We start from the raw sequence: 15915 nt of genomic DNA on the forward strand, positions 1-15915 counted from the left end.
TGGCCAAGACCAAAGAGCTTTCGAAGGACACCAGGAAAAGTATTGTAGACCTGCACCAGACTGGGAAGAGTGAATCTACAATAGGCAAGCAGCTTGGTGTGAAAAAATCAACTGTGGGAGCAATCATCAGAAAATGGAAGACATACAAGACCACTGATAATCTCCCACGATCTGGGGCTCCACGCAAGATCTCATCCCGTGGGGTCAAAATGATCATGAGAACGGTGAGCAAAGATCCCAGAACCACACGGGGGGACCTGGTGAATGACCTGCAGAGAGCTGGGACCAAAGTAACAAAGGTCACCATCAGTAACACACTACAACGGCAGGGAATCAAATCCCGCAGTGCCAGACGTGTTCCGCTGCTGAAGCCAGTGCATGTCCAGGCCCGTCTGAAGTTTGCCAGAGAGCACATGGATGATACAGCAGAGGATTGGGAGAATGTCATGTGGTCAGATGAAACCAAAGTAGAACTTTTTGGTATAAACTCAACTCGTCGTGTTTGGAGGAAGAAGAATACTGAGTTGCATCCCAAGAACACCATACCTACTGTGAAGCATGGGGGTGGAAACATCATGCTATGGGGCTGTTTTTCTGCCAAGGGGACAGGACGACTGATCCGTGTTAAGGACAGAATGAATGGGGCCATGTATCGTGAGATTTTGAGCCAAAACCTCCTTCCATCAGTGAGAACTTTGAAGATGAAACGAGGCTGGGTCTTCCAACATGACAATGATCCAAAACACACCGCCCGGGCAACAAAGGAGTGGCTCCGTAAGAAGCATTTGAAAGTCCTGGAGTGGCCTAGCCAGTCTCCAGACCTCAACCCCATAGAAAATCTGTGACGGGAGTTGAAAGTCCGTGTTGCTCGGCGACAGCCCCAAAACATCACTGCTCTCGAGAAGATCTGCATGGAGGAATGGGCCAAAATACCAGCTACTGTGTGTGCAAACCTGGTAAAGACCTATAGTAAACGTTTGACCTCTGTTATTGCCAACAAAGGTTATGTTACAAAGTATTGAGTTGTATTTTTGTTATTGACCAAATACTTATTTTCCACCCTGATTTACGAATAAATTCTTTACAAATCCTACCATGTGGATTCATGGATTTTTTTTTTTCACATTCTGTCTCTCACAGTTGAAGTGTACCTCTGGTGCAAATTACTGACCTCTGTCATCATTTTAAGTGGGGGAACTTGCACAATCGGTGGCTGACTAAATACTTTTTTGCCCCACTGTATATAATCCAAACAACTTGAAGAACTTTTAGATTTAATTTTGGTGAGCTGGCTGCTATTTTGACACCTTTTGTCCAAGACAATACTGATGAAGCACAAGAAGAAAAATGTGATGCCCTCATGTGCTGGTCTCAGGAGATTAAGAGCATTGATATCTGGCTTGTGTTATTTGTATGTATGAATCTATGCAATATATTTAAAATGACACTGCAGAAATAACAGTAACATTAAAAATATATTTGGTGCAACCAAAGTCATCTAATCTAACTGTTAAAATAATTTCCCCCAGGGATCAATAAAGTATTCTGATTCTGATTCTGATTCTGAAAAACCTTTGTATCAGAAATAACAGACTAGGAAATAAAAAGCACAAGTTTTTTTTCATGAATGCTGGATGAAGTTCACTGAAGATGCATAAAGATAAACAAAATCAGTGGGTGATTCTGGTGGCAGCATTCTTATTTTAATGTGTTTTATAAAACACAACTACACAACTTTCTTGGATCTGTATTTTTTCAGCATAATAAACTGAGGTGGGGAAAAGAAAAACTGTACACCAACAATAAAAAAACAAAGACAAAAACAAAGAAACACCCCAAAACAAAACAGATATTAACTAAGAGCAATCAGTTACTTTTCCGTTTCATAATGTCAGAATTTCTGGTACGTATAGCATTCATTCACACAAAGATCTTAATGGATTTTTTGGGGGGGTGGGGGGGACGGTTTACTTCACGATAATATGGTCCTATATTGTTTAATCTGTAAGGAAATGTAGGAAAGTTGGCTTGGTTCCTGTTTTTGTTTAGTTTTGTTTTTTTTTAATTATTTTATTATTAGTTATATTTATTACTTTATTTATTTATTTATTTATTTATTGTTATTTTGACTTATAAATACTACAGCAGACACATTTTCTACAGTTTTTTTAAAATCCAGATCATTCTTGAATGTATACAAAAAATGATAAGGAAAAAAATGAATCGAAAAATGATAGGGAACGAATTAATTTATAGACCAAACATTATTTATTTTGAATCTTTTCAAAACAAGTTTCAGAAGCGGGTAAATGTTGTGTAGGCCTAATATTTATTTAATTAATTAATTGTTTGTTTGTTTGTTTATCAATAATCTTATTATTATTACTAACGCAAACGACTGACGTAAGGTCGTCACACTCCAACGTCATGAAGCCGCGCCAGTGTTGTGGTACCAAGACAAACAGAAGCTAAAAGCGAGGCTAGTGGTGAAATTTGGATGGTGCCTCCTACGTGGACTCTGCACTGTTTGGTAAGAAGCACCTACGTGTCACAGTTGCAGCAGAGGATCATATTTATCCCATTTTTATTTATTTATTTTCTACGTTTCGCTTCTTCTGGTATTGGTTAAGTTTCAAGCAAAGTAATGCAGCTAGTTGTTAGCAGAGTGCTCCTCAGTAATATTACGCTGTTACTACAGTTGTGAAGTTTAAACTGAGGTTTACTGTCTGGAGAGGTCTAAAACTCTGCAGCTATAAGTACTTTCGAAGAAGGAGCGCTGCTGCTATGCGGTTCTTACGTTGAAGTCTAAAATAAACGCCGACGTTGTTAGCGTCGCTGGATGTTGATGCTAATTTAGCTAATACAGCAGAGCTGCTGCCCTTGCGAGCATTTGGCTGTTTATTTTTTTTTTATGACTTATAGATTATTGTCAGGTCTACGTGAGGTTTGACACATCGATATGTTCTATGTATGCATGCAGCCACAGGAAGTCTCGAGGTAGCTGGTGGGAGAGGATGAGTTTGTTATTACCTGATAGTCATCTAAGTGTTTTTAATTATCTAGTCGTGTTTCATTAATATTCTGTCCCTTTCCAACTAAGTTTTAAAGGGATTACTAGTGTAATAGTAACTTTTTAGACGAGCAAATACAAAAATAAAAAAAATCAAAGGCCGGGGCGAACAACTATAACAGTAAAGTACACAAGAAAATTCAGCTAAAAGCAATACACAAACCATTATGAAACCATAAGTGATGATTAAAGGAAAAACGCAAAAAACAAACAATATCATGTGAAAGCAATTTGATAAACGTGTTTGTTAGAACTAGGGCTGCTCGATTATGGCAAAAATGATAATCACGATTATTTTCACTGAAATTGAGATCTTGATTATTTGACAATATTTATTTAACAATAACAATGTATTGAATAATGACTTTAAAGATTGTCAAAAAATAATATAAAATAGTGTGCAAATACTGATAACAGTGCAAATGTTTGCAATATAAAAAATAAATGAAAAATGTAAACATCTATGTTTAGTGAACTTTGCAGTGCTGCTCTGTGGCGCAGCTACGACACCGTAGCAAAGTTTACACACTATGTCTACTTGATCCACGTCTGACTCCGCGAACCCATAATATTTCCACACCACTGAAGTTTTTTTTACCTCTCTTTTCAACCAACGGCAGTCACTCTCCTCTCCAAATAACTTCTGCTTAGCTTTCCGAGCTTCCCTCGGGTCCTCTTAATTGTTGTGTGCGCTCGATTTGCCACACGGAGCAGCGCGAGAGTAAAGCACGAGGGAGGGTCTAATAATCGCTCAGTCATTTTTAATGATCGTTGAAAGCCCAGATCGTAATCGTGATTAAAATTCGATTAATTGAGCAGCCCTAGTTAGAACGACTAGATGCGTAGATTTAAGCCAAAAATGTGGGATGGCCAAGAAAGCCCAGCTGTGAAGCTAAGGCTGCAAACCGGCTCATTTGGGGCCAATATCTCCGTTAGGAAGCAAGGACCCAAACATGCTTTAAAAGTCAGCTCTAAAATGTACAGAGAGCCAGTAGAGAAAAGCAAAGACTTTGGTGATGTGACACTGTCCACTAGAAAGCTGAGCTGTTGCATTCTCAACCAGCTGAATGTGAGAGGACCTTTAACTAATCCCAGAAAGAAAGGTACACTTCTTTATCTTGGTCCTATGCCTTTTGCTCCTTTTTGAAATTTTGGTTGGTTAAATTCTGGGTCTTGGTATGCTTCATGTACTTGCCATATTCTCTAAGGCCTACGATCATCTGTGCCACAGCATATTTTAATACAGATGAATGCACACTTCATTTTTGTGTGTTTTCACTATATTTTGTATGTCTTTCTTTAACTAAAATATTAATCTAAGGCACTAATAATTTAAGGCAATCATTTCCCACCAGGTTTGGAAGAACTGAATGAGGTGCTGCCTTTTGCCTCTTCTCTTGTGTGAGTTCTACTGCTGCCGGGATGGGTCAGCAGATCTCAGGTCAGGCGGTGATGAACCATCTGCCTGAGAAGCTGGTGAAACATGCCGGATTGGTTCGTGACAGCGGCTACCTAAACTACGAGGAGTTTCTAGCAAGAGTGGCTGAACTTAATGACGTGTAAGTCTGTTAAAGATGATTAGCTTTCCCGTACAACAAATAGCTTTTCTTTAAGACAAACAGTTTTTGTGCAGAATGGATAGGTGGAGAAACTTGACCTATTTCACAAAGTGTACCTTTGGGACTCTTCAAATTGAGTGCTGGCATCAGTACTTTTATGACATATGGGATTTGGCCTTCCTTATTCCCCCAGCATTAGACACAGTTCTGCCAGTTTACCTTTAGCTTACAAACTCCTAGAGGTAATAGCTGCAAGGCATGATAATGCAGCAGAAGGTGGAGTAGAGAAAGGCTTTGTTACAGCAATTCTGAAAAAAAGATTAATGTGACAACAAAATAAACAGCACAGTGCAGTGTTATTGATGAAAATAATCATTGAAAACACCTGAAAAAGAAGGCGCAATGAAAATGTTTTTTTTTTTAACATTCATCATGATGAGAAATAAATCAAAAATCTGCGTGCTTTATGGAGGATGGTTGGAATGGTTTATGGAGATAAACATAACCTTTTCCCCTCTCTCCTGCGTCTCTCTCAGTACGGCCAAGCTAGCTGCTGGACAGCAGAAGCACCTGCTGTTTGAGGTGCAGCCAGGATCTGATGCTACAGCCTTGTGGAAAGTGGCTGTCAGGGTTGTGTGTACCAAGGTGAGACCAAAGAGCCTTCCCCACATGCCAACAGAGGCATCTGCATACACATTTATGACAGAGAGGGACAGATGTGAGTGAAACCATACTCCTGTAAATTGTGTTTATATGAGGAAACCATGCTCTGAGGGATCTCCTGGGATGTCTGCAAGTGTTAAAACCAATTTATTGTTTGGAAATGGACTCTTATCAGAATGATGTTTACTATTTCACAAAAATCAAGCCCTTTCTGGGGATCATAATAATATTACAGGGTAGGTGAGGGTAATAGATCTCTGACAGTTTAACTCATTGTTCCACATCGGTTTTTAACTTTAAACGTAATGTAACACTGCCACTGACCAGGCCAAACAAAAATAGAAAGTTTTTGTTTCTTCATAATTAATATGAAGAAACAAAAAGTTGTGTATGTAGTTGGTTGCATTTGTTTGTGTCTGTCTGTTAGATGTCAACTGTCTGCAGTTTCCAAGATATCATTTTCAAATTTTGTGTGATGGTAGATACTAATAACAGCTTGAGTCATAACATGACACCATAAAGTTCCACAAAATCACATACTGCATGAATAGATGTTAAAGTCTCATGTTTTTACAGGTTATAGAAGCTAAAAGATGTCAGCCAATTCTGCTCCAATCATATGGTTAAAATAATAAAATGCACAGTTATATTATGTAATGCTTCAAGGTCAAAGTTTAGAATCACATGAATTAGGAAAAACTTTCCATCGGATCATTTCCAGATTCTAAAGCAGTATAATAGTCATTGAGTAGCATAAGCACTTCCTTTCTTTGAACTCTTTAAAACATTATTTTTTAATACATTATAATCACAATGACCAACAAGATTAATATGCTACACTAGATTTCCATATTAACAATGCTCACATCAGCACAAATGATCTATGAGAACTACTTACATCAGCACGTTGTCATGAAAACATCACAGTTTTAGTATAACCTTTGCCCTTTGGTGGGAGTTGCTCTGTGAGTGCTCTTGTGATTGCCTTTGCTTCCCTCCAGATCAATAAGGAGAATGGCATGGTTGAAGCATCGCGGATCATGAACCTGTATCAGTTCATCCAACTCTATCGTGACATCACCAGCCAGGCAGCTGAAGTGTTGTCTGTAGAGGGTGCCACTAAGGGCCCCTCAACCGAGCTTCCCTCCACTGACTCCTGCCAGGCCAGCATGTGGATGGGCAGGTCAGTTACCAGGAAATGGACAGCTATGATATAAAGTGCACACACAACAATTAGATTTTCATGACGTTTTTTAATAGTGAAGATGGACAGGGATTATGGGAAAAGAGAGCAGTGGTACAACATGCAGCAGAGGTCTTTGTTCAGCGAATGCACTCACTTGTAATCATTGCCAGATTTTGAAGGAGAGTTTTCCTACAACAGACCTGAAAAAATATAGAATATTGGACTTTTGTTTGTCAGCTGAGCAGTAATGATGTTTGTGAACATATGCGCTATTAAAAATGTTACACTTGTGCAAATATCAATGCTGTTTCCAGCTTTAGCCTCCAAGTGCCCAAAATGCAGTCTCCCTGCTCAGCACATGTGTTACTGATGCAAGACTACAGAAAATGTTTTTTAATGCCCCACCATCTGCATGAATTATATATTTTTAAGGTTGTTTTTTTTTTGTTTTGTTTTTGTTTTTGTTTTTTTACAGCTGAGCGATTCCTTATTCTGTAAAGTTGAGGGGGGCAGTGACTGATGGGTCATTTTAAGGCTTTTACACATTTTTATAACCCCGAGAAATATTTATCCTCAGGCGAATCCTGAGCATAAAAAAGTGTTTCTAAAACACTTCTTATGCTTTTTGTTTTCATTTCTAAAAAATGAAGATAAAGTGTGCCTAGCGTTAAAGAAAATAATGAAATTGTTTTCCCCTCTTCTGTATACTTTTCCATGCAGAGTGAAGCAGCTGACCGATGAAGAGGAGTGTTGCATCTGCATGGATGGAAAATCTGACCTCATTCTGCCCTGTGCACATAGCTTCTGTCAGAAATGCATTGATAAATGGTGAGATAATCAAATAAGCTTGAATTATTCAAATTCATCTATAGCGTTGTAAAACATTAAATTACACACCCTCTTCTGTTTCTGTAGGAGTGGCCAGAGCCGAAATTGCCCAATCTGCCGTCTGCAAGTGACTGCTGCCAACGAATCGTGGGTAATGTCTGATATCCCCACAGAGGATGACATAGCCGGCTACATCCTCAACCTGGCTGATGAGGCGGGCCACCCACACAGGCCTTAACATGCAGAATACTGAGCCAAGTAGATAGCAAAGGGAAATATACCCACTTCAGTAGACTTTACATACTGAAACACAAAACACCACTTTCACTGAGAGGTTTCTTTCCCCCCCCTAAAGAGTAAAACAGAAAAGAATCCAGCAGGTGTCTTCTCTTTATATTCTTTGTGATAGCTTCTGAAAATCTCCTCTTATAAGTCCTAAAAATCCCAGGATGCTTTTTGAAACCAGAGTATTGTTGATGATGTACTTTATGGAGTTTTGTGATATGTTGTTTGAAGTGAAACAATTGTATTTGTATATTACAATAAATTGTAACATTTTAATGGAACCCAGAATAACCAAATGTTGCTTAAAGTACTACTAAGAGGTGGTTGGGGTTAACTAGGCACTTTATAAAACAAATGCTGATACATGTTGACATTGCCTTCCTTCGATATGAATGAGAGAGACACAGTTGCACTTCCTTGTAAAGTTTGATAAGTATGACTCTCATTCATATAATTTAAATCATCACTTTGATATTTTGGGAAAGTGTCTTGTTTGCTGTCCAGGGAAAGTCAGATATCTGTAGGACAGCAGTTAGATTATCCTCATACAAAGACTGGAAACAAGGAGAAAGGGCTGGCTGTAGTCAGTTTTATCAAATCATCTTTGAATTTGTTATATTTAACTATATCTAAATGTGAAAAATAGAGAGGTTTAAAGGTGATTTTTTTTTTGCTGTAGACTGATTCATGGCTAAGTTGCTTCATGAAGTCATTACAGGACTGTTTTCAACTTTTGGACAGCATCAGGCTCTTTTCATTCTGTTTGTAGTCTCTGTGCTAAATTTGGGAACTGACTCTGTCCTTGCAGTGAACATACAGACAGTAAATTGGTATTGATCAAATCTTAAACCTCTGAGCAAATAAGCATCATTTCCCAAAATGTCCTATTCTTCCTTCATGTGCAAATCCAAGACACCAAACATACTTGTCGTATTTGCCAGGGCTTCTGGACAAGCAGTAAAGTGAAAATTTATGTTCCATCTATAAAGCTGTTTGGATGTCTGTGCAATGTATCCCTGCATGTTTGTACCCCACATGACATGGACCATGAGCTGTGTTATGTGAATCTGTACTAAAATCCTGTTCTGGTGCAGTTCAGGACACAGGACTGAATAGGCTCATGTGATTTTAAGGACTTGGCTCGTTGTGGTGTCTTAACTGTTGTAAATAACCTTGCCTGTCACATAAGTTGTTCTCCTCTTTTTACTTTTATGAATTTTTTTCTAATTATTTTTCTCTCATCTTTATTTACACTATTTTAATATGAATTCTGTAGAAATCTTTTAGTTTGCACTCCCAAAACTGCACTCTGTGCTTCGACGTGACTGTAATTAAAAGCAACTTAATGACTGAGAGAGAGGCAGCTTGTAGGGGAACAGTTAAGTAAAATCACTGAAATTGTGTTTTGTTTTCGTTTCACCCTGGGTCTAACCGATCCCTAGTGGCATTTTCAGTTTAAGTTGACATAGCTGTGACACTCGAAGTTGATTCTTCCGGAAATATTTTATTAAATGTGAATATGTATGAACCTTATAGATTTCATTTCTGTTTTACTCAAATCCAATTCTTCATTTAAAGTTGTATTAAAGAAATGACTTATTTAGATCTTTGTTGTGTGAAGTTCAGTGAATTCTTCAGTTTAGCATTTTTCACATTTATTTTAGCAATTTATTCCTATAGTTTTGAAATATCAGTAATATTTCAGTTCTGTTCATTTTGTTCGACCTCACTTCTCTGGGTGCTTGTGCGTAGTTGATGGAGATGATTATATTTGCCTTCATAAATGTTATTTTGGCGCTTTAATCCTTTCATTCAAGCTGAAATAAACACACCCCAGAGATGTTCAGCAGTAAGAGAAGTCTTTTACAAGCTCTTTAGCAAACTGTGTCTGATCTTGTTGCATGACTGCATGGTCCATTCAGAAAAATGTCAAAGAAAGTTTTTAATATTTACATTATAAAGTTTATGAACATATCTATGTTTTTAGGGCATATTTTTAAACATGCCCTAAAAACATAAACTGCTGTGTAATGTGATGTTGCAACCATAAGATGGTAGCATTATCCTGTATTCCTTCTGGGGTCCTGGCATAGTACAGACATTGTATTTGTTATAGTGAATGAAGGGAAGTGTAATAACAGAACCATTCTTACTGTATTATCCTTAATAAATAGATACTCAATTTTTGGCACTTTATGACTGTTGAATTGAAAGTTTTTGCAACTTTTGTTAATAAGTTGTTTCATATGCAATAAACTGTATAAGCTACATTTTTATACAGCTTATTCTGTTTGGAAACAAGATTTTCTTTGGCAATAAAAGCCTAAGTGATGTAGCCTACTGTATCAGACTGGTGTTAAGATGTATAGGAAAAAATCATAAATGCTTAATCTTATGAGTTTTACATGGCTAACATTGGCATTGTTTTACAGGTTTGAACATGTAAACTCAATGGTGGTGGGACATTTCATTTTAAAATAAAAAAGAGTGAAACCTAGTTGTTCATGTGGTTTACACGTTAACCATACCCCTCCGCGAATTGCTACCTTATCGTGGTGTAGTGGTTTGTGTGTCCCAGGGATCCCAGGAGATATGTTGTCCGGGCCCTTGTCCCCCTGGTCAGGCCTCTCACTTGAGGCAGTTAAATAATTCCAGACCCAGAGCCTGGCAGAGCACCTCGGGTGGATGAGGTCCGCCCTGAGTTCCTGAAGACTCTGGATGTCGTAGGACTGTCTTGGTTGACATGCCTCTGCAATGTTGCATGGAGATCAGGGGTGATACCTCTGGATTGGAAGACCAGGATGGTTGGTTCTCATGTTTACCGGACCACAGGGTGTGTTCCAACTATAGGGGGATCACACTCCTCAGGCTCCCAGGGAAAGTCTATGCCAGGGTGCTGGAAAGGAGAGTTAGTCCGTAAGTCATATACAGGAGGAATAATGCTGTTTTCCTCCTGGTCGTGGAACACTGGACCAGCTCTTTATCCTTTCAAGGATACTTGAGGGTGCATGCGAGTTTGCCCAACCAGTCTACATGTGTTTTGTGGACTTGGAGAAGACATTCGACCGTGTCCCTCGGAGTGTCCTGTGGGAGGTGCTTTGGGAGTATGCGGTGTCTGGCCCATTGTTACGGGCCATTTGATCCTTATATAACCGTTACAAGAGCTTGGTCTGCATAGCCGGCAATAAGTCGAACTTGTTCCCGGTGGGTGAAGCACTCTACCAGAGCTGCCCTTTGTGACCGATTCTGTTCATAATTTTTATATACAGAATTTCTAGGCGTAGCCAAGTGATGGAAGGCTGTGGTGATGTGGTTCTGTTGGCTTCATCAGGTGATGGCTTCCAGCTTGCACCGGAACGGTTTGCAGCCGAGTGTGAAGCAGTGGGAATGAGGATCGGCACCTTCAAATCTGAAAAGGGTGGAGTAGATTAAGTCTGGTACGTCCTGCACGAGTGACAGGAGAAGGGAACGGGAGATTGACAGACGGATTGGTGCTGCACCTGCAGTGATGTAGACATTGTACTGGTCCACTGTGGTGAAGAGAGAGGTGAATGTAAAAGCGAAGCTCTCAATTTACCGGTCGATCTACGTTCCTACCCTCACCTGTGGTCATGAGGTGTGAATAGTGATCGAATGAACAAGATTGCGGATACAAGCGGTGGCAATGGGGTTCCTACGAAGGGGGGCTGGCCTCTCCCTTAAAGATGGGGTGAGAAGTTCAGCCATCCGGGAGGGGCTCAGAGTAGAGCCGCTGTTCCTTCACATCGAAAGGAGGTGGTTTGGGCATCTGATAAGTATGCCTTCTGGACGGTTTCCAGGCATGTCCCACCAGGAGGAGGCCCCGGGGCACACCCAGGACATGCTGGAGAGATCATATCTTTCAGCTGGCCTGGGAATACCTTGGTGTCCCTCCTGATAAGCTGGAGGTGGCTGGGGAGAGGGAGGTCTGGCCTTCTCTGCTTAGGCTGCTGCCCCCGCGAGCTGGCCCTGGATAAGCCGAAGAAAATGGATGGGGACAAAAAATGGTAAAAAAAAAAATCTGGCAACTGCCAGTGCTACCCCTCAGCCTCCTACTAGACTACTTTGCCTTGTTCTCAAGTTACTGCATTCACTGATTCTCTGACTTTGAGGTCGAGGTCACTGAGGTTCAAATGCATAGAATATTTTTATTTGTTGCACCCGTGGTATCAATTTGAAGCTCCTACATCACTTTATTCTTAGGTTATCATATTCATAAGATTTTTATAAAACTTGACCTTTGACCTTGACCTTGAGGTCGAAGTCACTGAGATTCTAACTTATCTGATTTTTTTGTAGTTACACCTGTGGTGTCAATTTGAAGCTCCTACACTGCCTCGTTCTTGAATTATTGAGAACACCTAACTCACAAACTAAGGTGTCCAAGCTGCCCCATCATTGCTTTTACGGAGGTAAAGACACAGTGAAGCCAAGGATTATTGAGAATTCACATTGCAATACCTTTAATACCTACAGCATGTTCCAATTGCTGTAATAAACTATTGCTAACAGTACCGAATGCTCTACTGACGTCTAGCAGGACAAGCACAGAAACGGGTCCACTGTCAGAGGCCATAAGAAGATCATTTGTAACCTCCACTAACATTGTTTCTGTAAATAATCAGTTAGCTGTTTTACAACCCATCTTTCAAGAATTTTGCATTTTTCACGAGTCAGTTGTGACAGCTAGGATTTGCACCAGGAACTTTATTGCTCTGAGACAACAGTGCTAATCACTTCACCACCACAGTGTAATGATTCAGATATTCCTGTTTCAAGGCACTCTCTGACATCTGTATAACCTTTGTTCCTTATGTGTGCCATGTGTGATCACTCCTATGCTGTTTTACTATGGCTATTCAAAGACCAGCATGAATCTGTTTTTGCAGTAAGTCACTGCAAGTCACAAATCTTTGGCTTTTTATAAGATTTTACTAGTTACAAATATAGCTATTATTAACCTGTGGCCATTAAAGTGCTCCAAATAATTGGCTTACCAAATGGCTCGGGTAAATACGTTAGTGGGTTACCTAGGCAACCGGAAACTGCTAGACCAACCGCCAGCTTCATCCTCCACTTAGAAAAATATTTTTCCTCTGTTGGTTTGCGAGTGTTACTGGTGCTTTTAACACAACACCGGGATGGGTCAGCAGATCTCAGGTCAGGGAGTTATGAACCAGCTCCGTCAGAAGCTGGAGAAATGTTTAGAATTGCTTCGTGACAGTCGCTACTTAACTTACGAGGAGTTCCTGGGAAGACTGGCTGAACTTAATGACATGTAAGTGACAGGTCGTTAAAGACAGCTTTAGAGAACAGCAAGCGGCTTTTCTTTAACATAAAACAGTTTTGTGCAGAATGAACAGGCCGACAAACTTAACCTAGTTCAAAAGTGTACCTTTGGGCTGATTTTACGTAGACTTTTCAATTTGAGAGCTAGCGTCAGTGCTTTTATGATATCTGGGATTTAACCTTCCTTATTTTCTAGCATTACATACATTTCTGCTAGTTTACTAGCTAGGTTTTTTTTTTTAGCTCACAAGCTCCTGGAGCTTGAAAGCTGCAAGGCATGATAGTGCAGCTGAAGGTCAAATAAACACGAAGTGAATAGCACCGAGCAGTGTTGTTAAGTATTAGTAATGAAAATACATTTTTGAAATTCAGCATGATGAAAAATAAATGTAAAAATTCTGTTATGAATATTGTGGCACTGCTTTGTCATTTGGCTGAATGGTTTATGGAGAAAAACATAACTTCTCCCCTCTCTCATTCTTCTCTGTCAGTACTGCTGAACAGCAGAATGACCTGCTGTTTGAAGTGCAGCCAGGATCTGATGCTACAGCCTTGTGGAAGGTGGCTGTCAGGGTTGTGTGTACCAAGGTGAGACCAAAGAGCCTTCCCCACATGCCAACAGAGGCATCTGCCCACACATTTATGACAGAGAGGGACAGATGTGAGTGAAACCATACTCCTGTAAAAGGGGAAAGGTAATTCTGCCCCTAGAGAAATAGAGAAATACATCCTGTAATAGATTGCTGATAGCAGCTATCAACTGGTAGCTTGGATTAAAAAACCGTGCTGGGCTTGAGAAGCCTGTCATCGGTGGGTTATAGCCAACTATTTTGGCACAGTGTAAGATTGAAACTGCATGCACTACCAGTCATTAAGTCACATGATTGCCTTTTCTTCCTCACAGATCAGTAAGGAGAATGGCATGGTGGAAGCATCGCAGATCATGAACCTGTATCAGTTCATCAAGCTGTATCATGACATCGCCAGCCAGAGTCTTCAGGTGCCGTCTGCAAAGAGCCCCTCTACTGAGCTCCTGGCTGACTCCTGCCAGGCCAGCAGGTCAGGCAGTCATGACATAAAGCATACATTTTATAGCACATTCAGCAATTATAAGTACTTTTATAAGTTTATTTAATAGTGACAATGAACAGGAAATAGGGGGAAAGAGAGCATGGGAACAACATACACCAAAGGTCATTGCAGCCAAATCAAAGTGGGACCTCACTACTTGGGCATGTTGGTGGTCTAAAAACTCAGCTGTAGGGTTACCATTTTAAAAAGCTATTTAAAAGGTTTCAGCTAAAGCTTTTCTGGACAATTTAACCACAGGTTGGTCGTTGTTTTGTTTGGAACAAAAAAGGACTCCTTTAAAGACTAAAGGTTTTGGTGCCTCAGGAAGAGCATGTGTGATCCCCAGCTCCCACAGATTCTTATGCAAATGCATTCAGTCCCTTTGAATACACCCACTTGATCTTATATTTGCCAGCTGAGCAGTAATGATAATGTTGGAACGTACATGCCATTAAAACCATTACACTTGTGCTTATATCAAATGTTGTGTTTCCGGCCCGAATCTCCAAGCAGCCTAACAATGCAGTTAATGCAGTTTTTCCTGCTCACCACAGGTGTCAGTGCTGTAAGACTACAGAAATATTTCTTTTAATGCTCCACAATCTGCATGAATTATATAATTTCTTTGCAGCAGAGTGATTTCTCATCCAGAGGCAAGGCTAGGGGGCTGATTGATGGGTCGTGTTAAAACTTTTGGACATTTTTAGAACACAGAGGGATATTATTTTCTCAATTCCTTGATTGCAAACCTTCAGGATTTATCAGACATATTTCTACTAAAAAAGGTAGAAAAGCTCATTTAAGTTGCCTTCCTCTGTAGATAAATAATAAAACAGTTTATGTTTTCTCTGTATACAAGCAGCAATTGATGATGAAAATTTGTTACTGAAAAATCTAAACTTCCTGTTATTCACACACACCGTAATTATTCCACATCCTCTTCTGTTTCTGTAGGAGTGGTCAGAGCCTAAGCGACCTAGCATGTCATCTGCATGTGACTGCTGACAGCGAATCGTGGGTAATATCTGATCTTCAGAGACTACTTCCCTAATGTGACTAATGAGGGAAGCCACCCATACATGCTTTAAAATGTCGAATACTTAGCTAAGTACATAGGAAATGGAGATACACCCACATAAGAAGACTTTTTCCTCCTAAAGAGCAAGATAGAAAAGAATCCAGCAGGTTTCTTCTCTTTATATTCTTTGTGACTGCCTCTGAAAATGAAAATCTCCTCTTTTAAGTCCTAAAAATCCCAGGATGCTTTTTGAAACCAGTTTTGTGATATGTTGTTTGAAGTGCAAAATAAATCTGTATTTGTATATTATAATAAATTGTAACATTCACGGATCCAAGGAGCTTTATTTGTCATTCGCATCACATGTTAACATGAGGTGGAACGAAATTATGTACACACGGTCCGGAGTGAAAAGAAACAAAAATAATGAAGAAACAGAAATTTTTTCTTAAAGTTAGAATAAATAGTTGGGGTTTTTTTGTTTTGTTTTTTTAACAAAAGAAATGACAAGTAATAAGACAATACAATAAATAATACTATAACTAGAGTGCAACAACCTGAGTACCAGTATGGAGTATGGGTAAGGAGTGTAGGTATAAATATAGGTGTAAATAAATATTTTAGCAGCAAAGGGCATAATGACCAGCATTGATAAAGTGACATAAAAACATTAGAATCGACCCGTTCTCCGGGAGCGTGAGTAGCCGCTGCTCTACTGTGCGCCGCCATGTTGACATCAACATTTTAATGGAACCCAGAATAACCAAATGTTGCTTAAAGTACTACTAAGAGGTGGTTGGGATTAACTAGGCACTTTATAAAACAACATTGACATTGCCTTCCTTCGATATGAATGAGAGAGACACAGTTGCACTTTCTTGTAAAGTTTGATAAGTATGACTCTCATTCATATAATTGAAATCATCAC

General features: G+C 39.6%; 2 protein-coding genes across 2 annotated transcripts; both read left to right on the plus strand.

Annotated features, from left to right (window-relative positions):
* The first annotated feature begins 2408 nt into the window (after window positions 1-2408).
* LOC308391763 (RING finger protein 141) lies at window positions 2409-9201 on the plus strand. The gene is made up of 6 exons (XM_080874502.1): window positions 2409-2530; window positions 4426-4629; window positions 5166-5274; window positions 6294-6475; window positions 7199-7306; window positions 7394-9201. Exons 2-6 carry the CDS (start codon window positions 4493-4495, stop codon window positions 7542-7544), a joined length of 687 nt encoding a protein of 228 aa, XP_080730628.1. The 5' UTR covers window positions 2409-2530; window positions 4426-4492; the 3' UTR covers window positions 7545-9201.
* Window positions 9202-12679: 3478 nt separating this feature from the next.
* Window positions 12680-15226, plus strand: LOC308392342 (RING finger protein 141-like). Its single transcript, XM_080875317.1, has 4 exons — window positions 12680-12887; window positions 13390-13486; window positions 13803-13957; window positions 14924-15226. The coding sequence occupies exons 1-4, from the start codon at window positions 12751-12753 to the stop codon at window positions 15018-15020; spliced, it is 486 nt and encodes a 161-aa protein (XP_080731443.1). The 5' UTR covers window positions 12680-12750; the 3' UTR covers window positions 15021-15226.
* Window positions 15227-15915: the final 689 nt, after the last annotated feature.

This window comes from Rhamphochromis sp. 'chilingali' (assembly GCF_963969265.1).
Source record: "Rhamphochromis sp. 'chilingali' genome assembly, chromosome: 2".
Lineage (NCBI taxonomy): Eukaryota > Metazoa > Chordata > Actinopteri > Cichliformes > Cichlidae > Rhamphochromis > Rhamphochromis sp. 'chilingali'.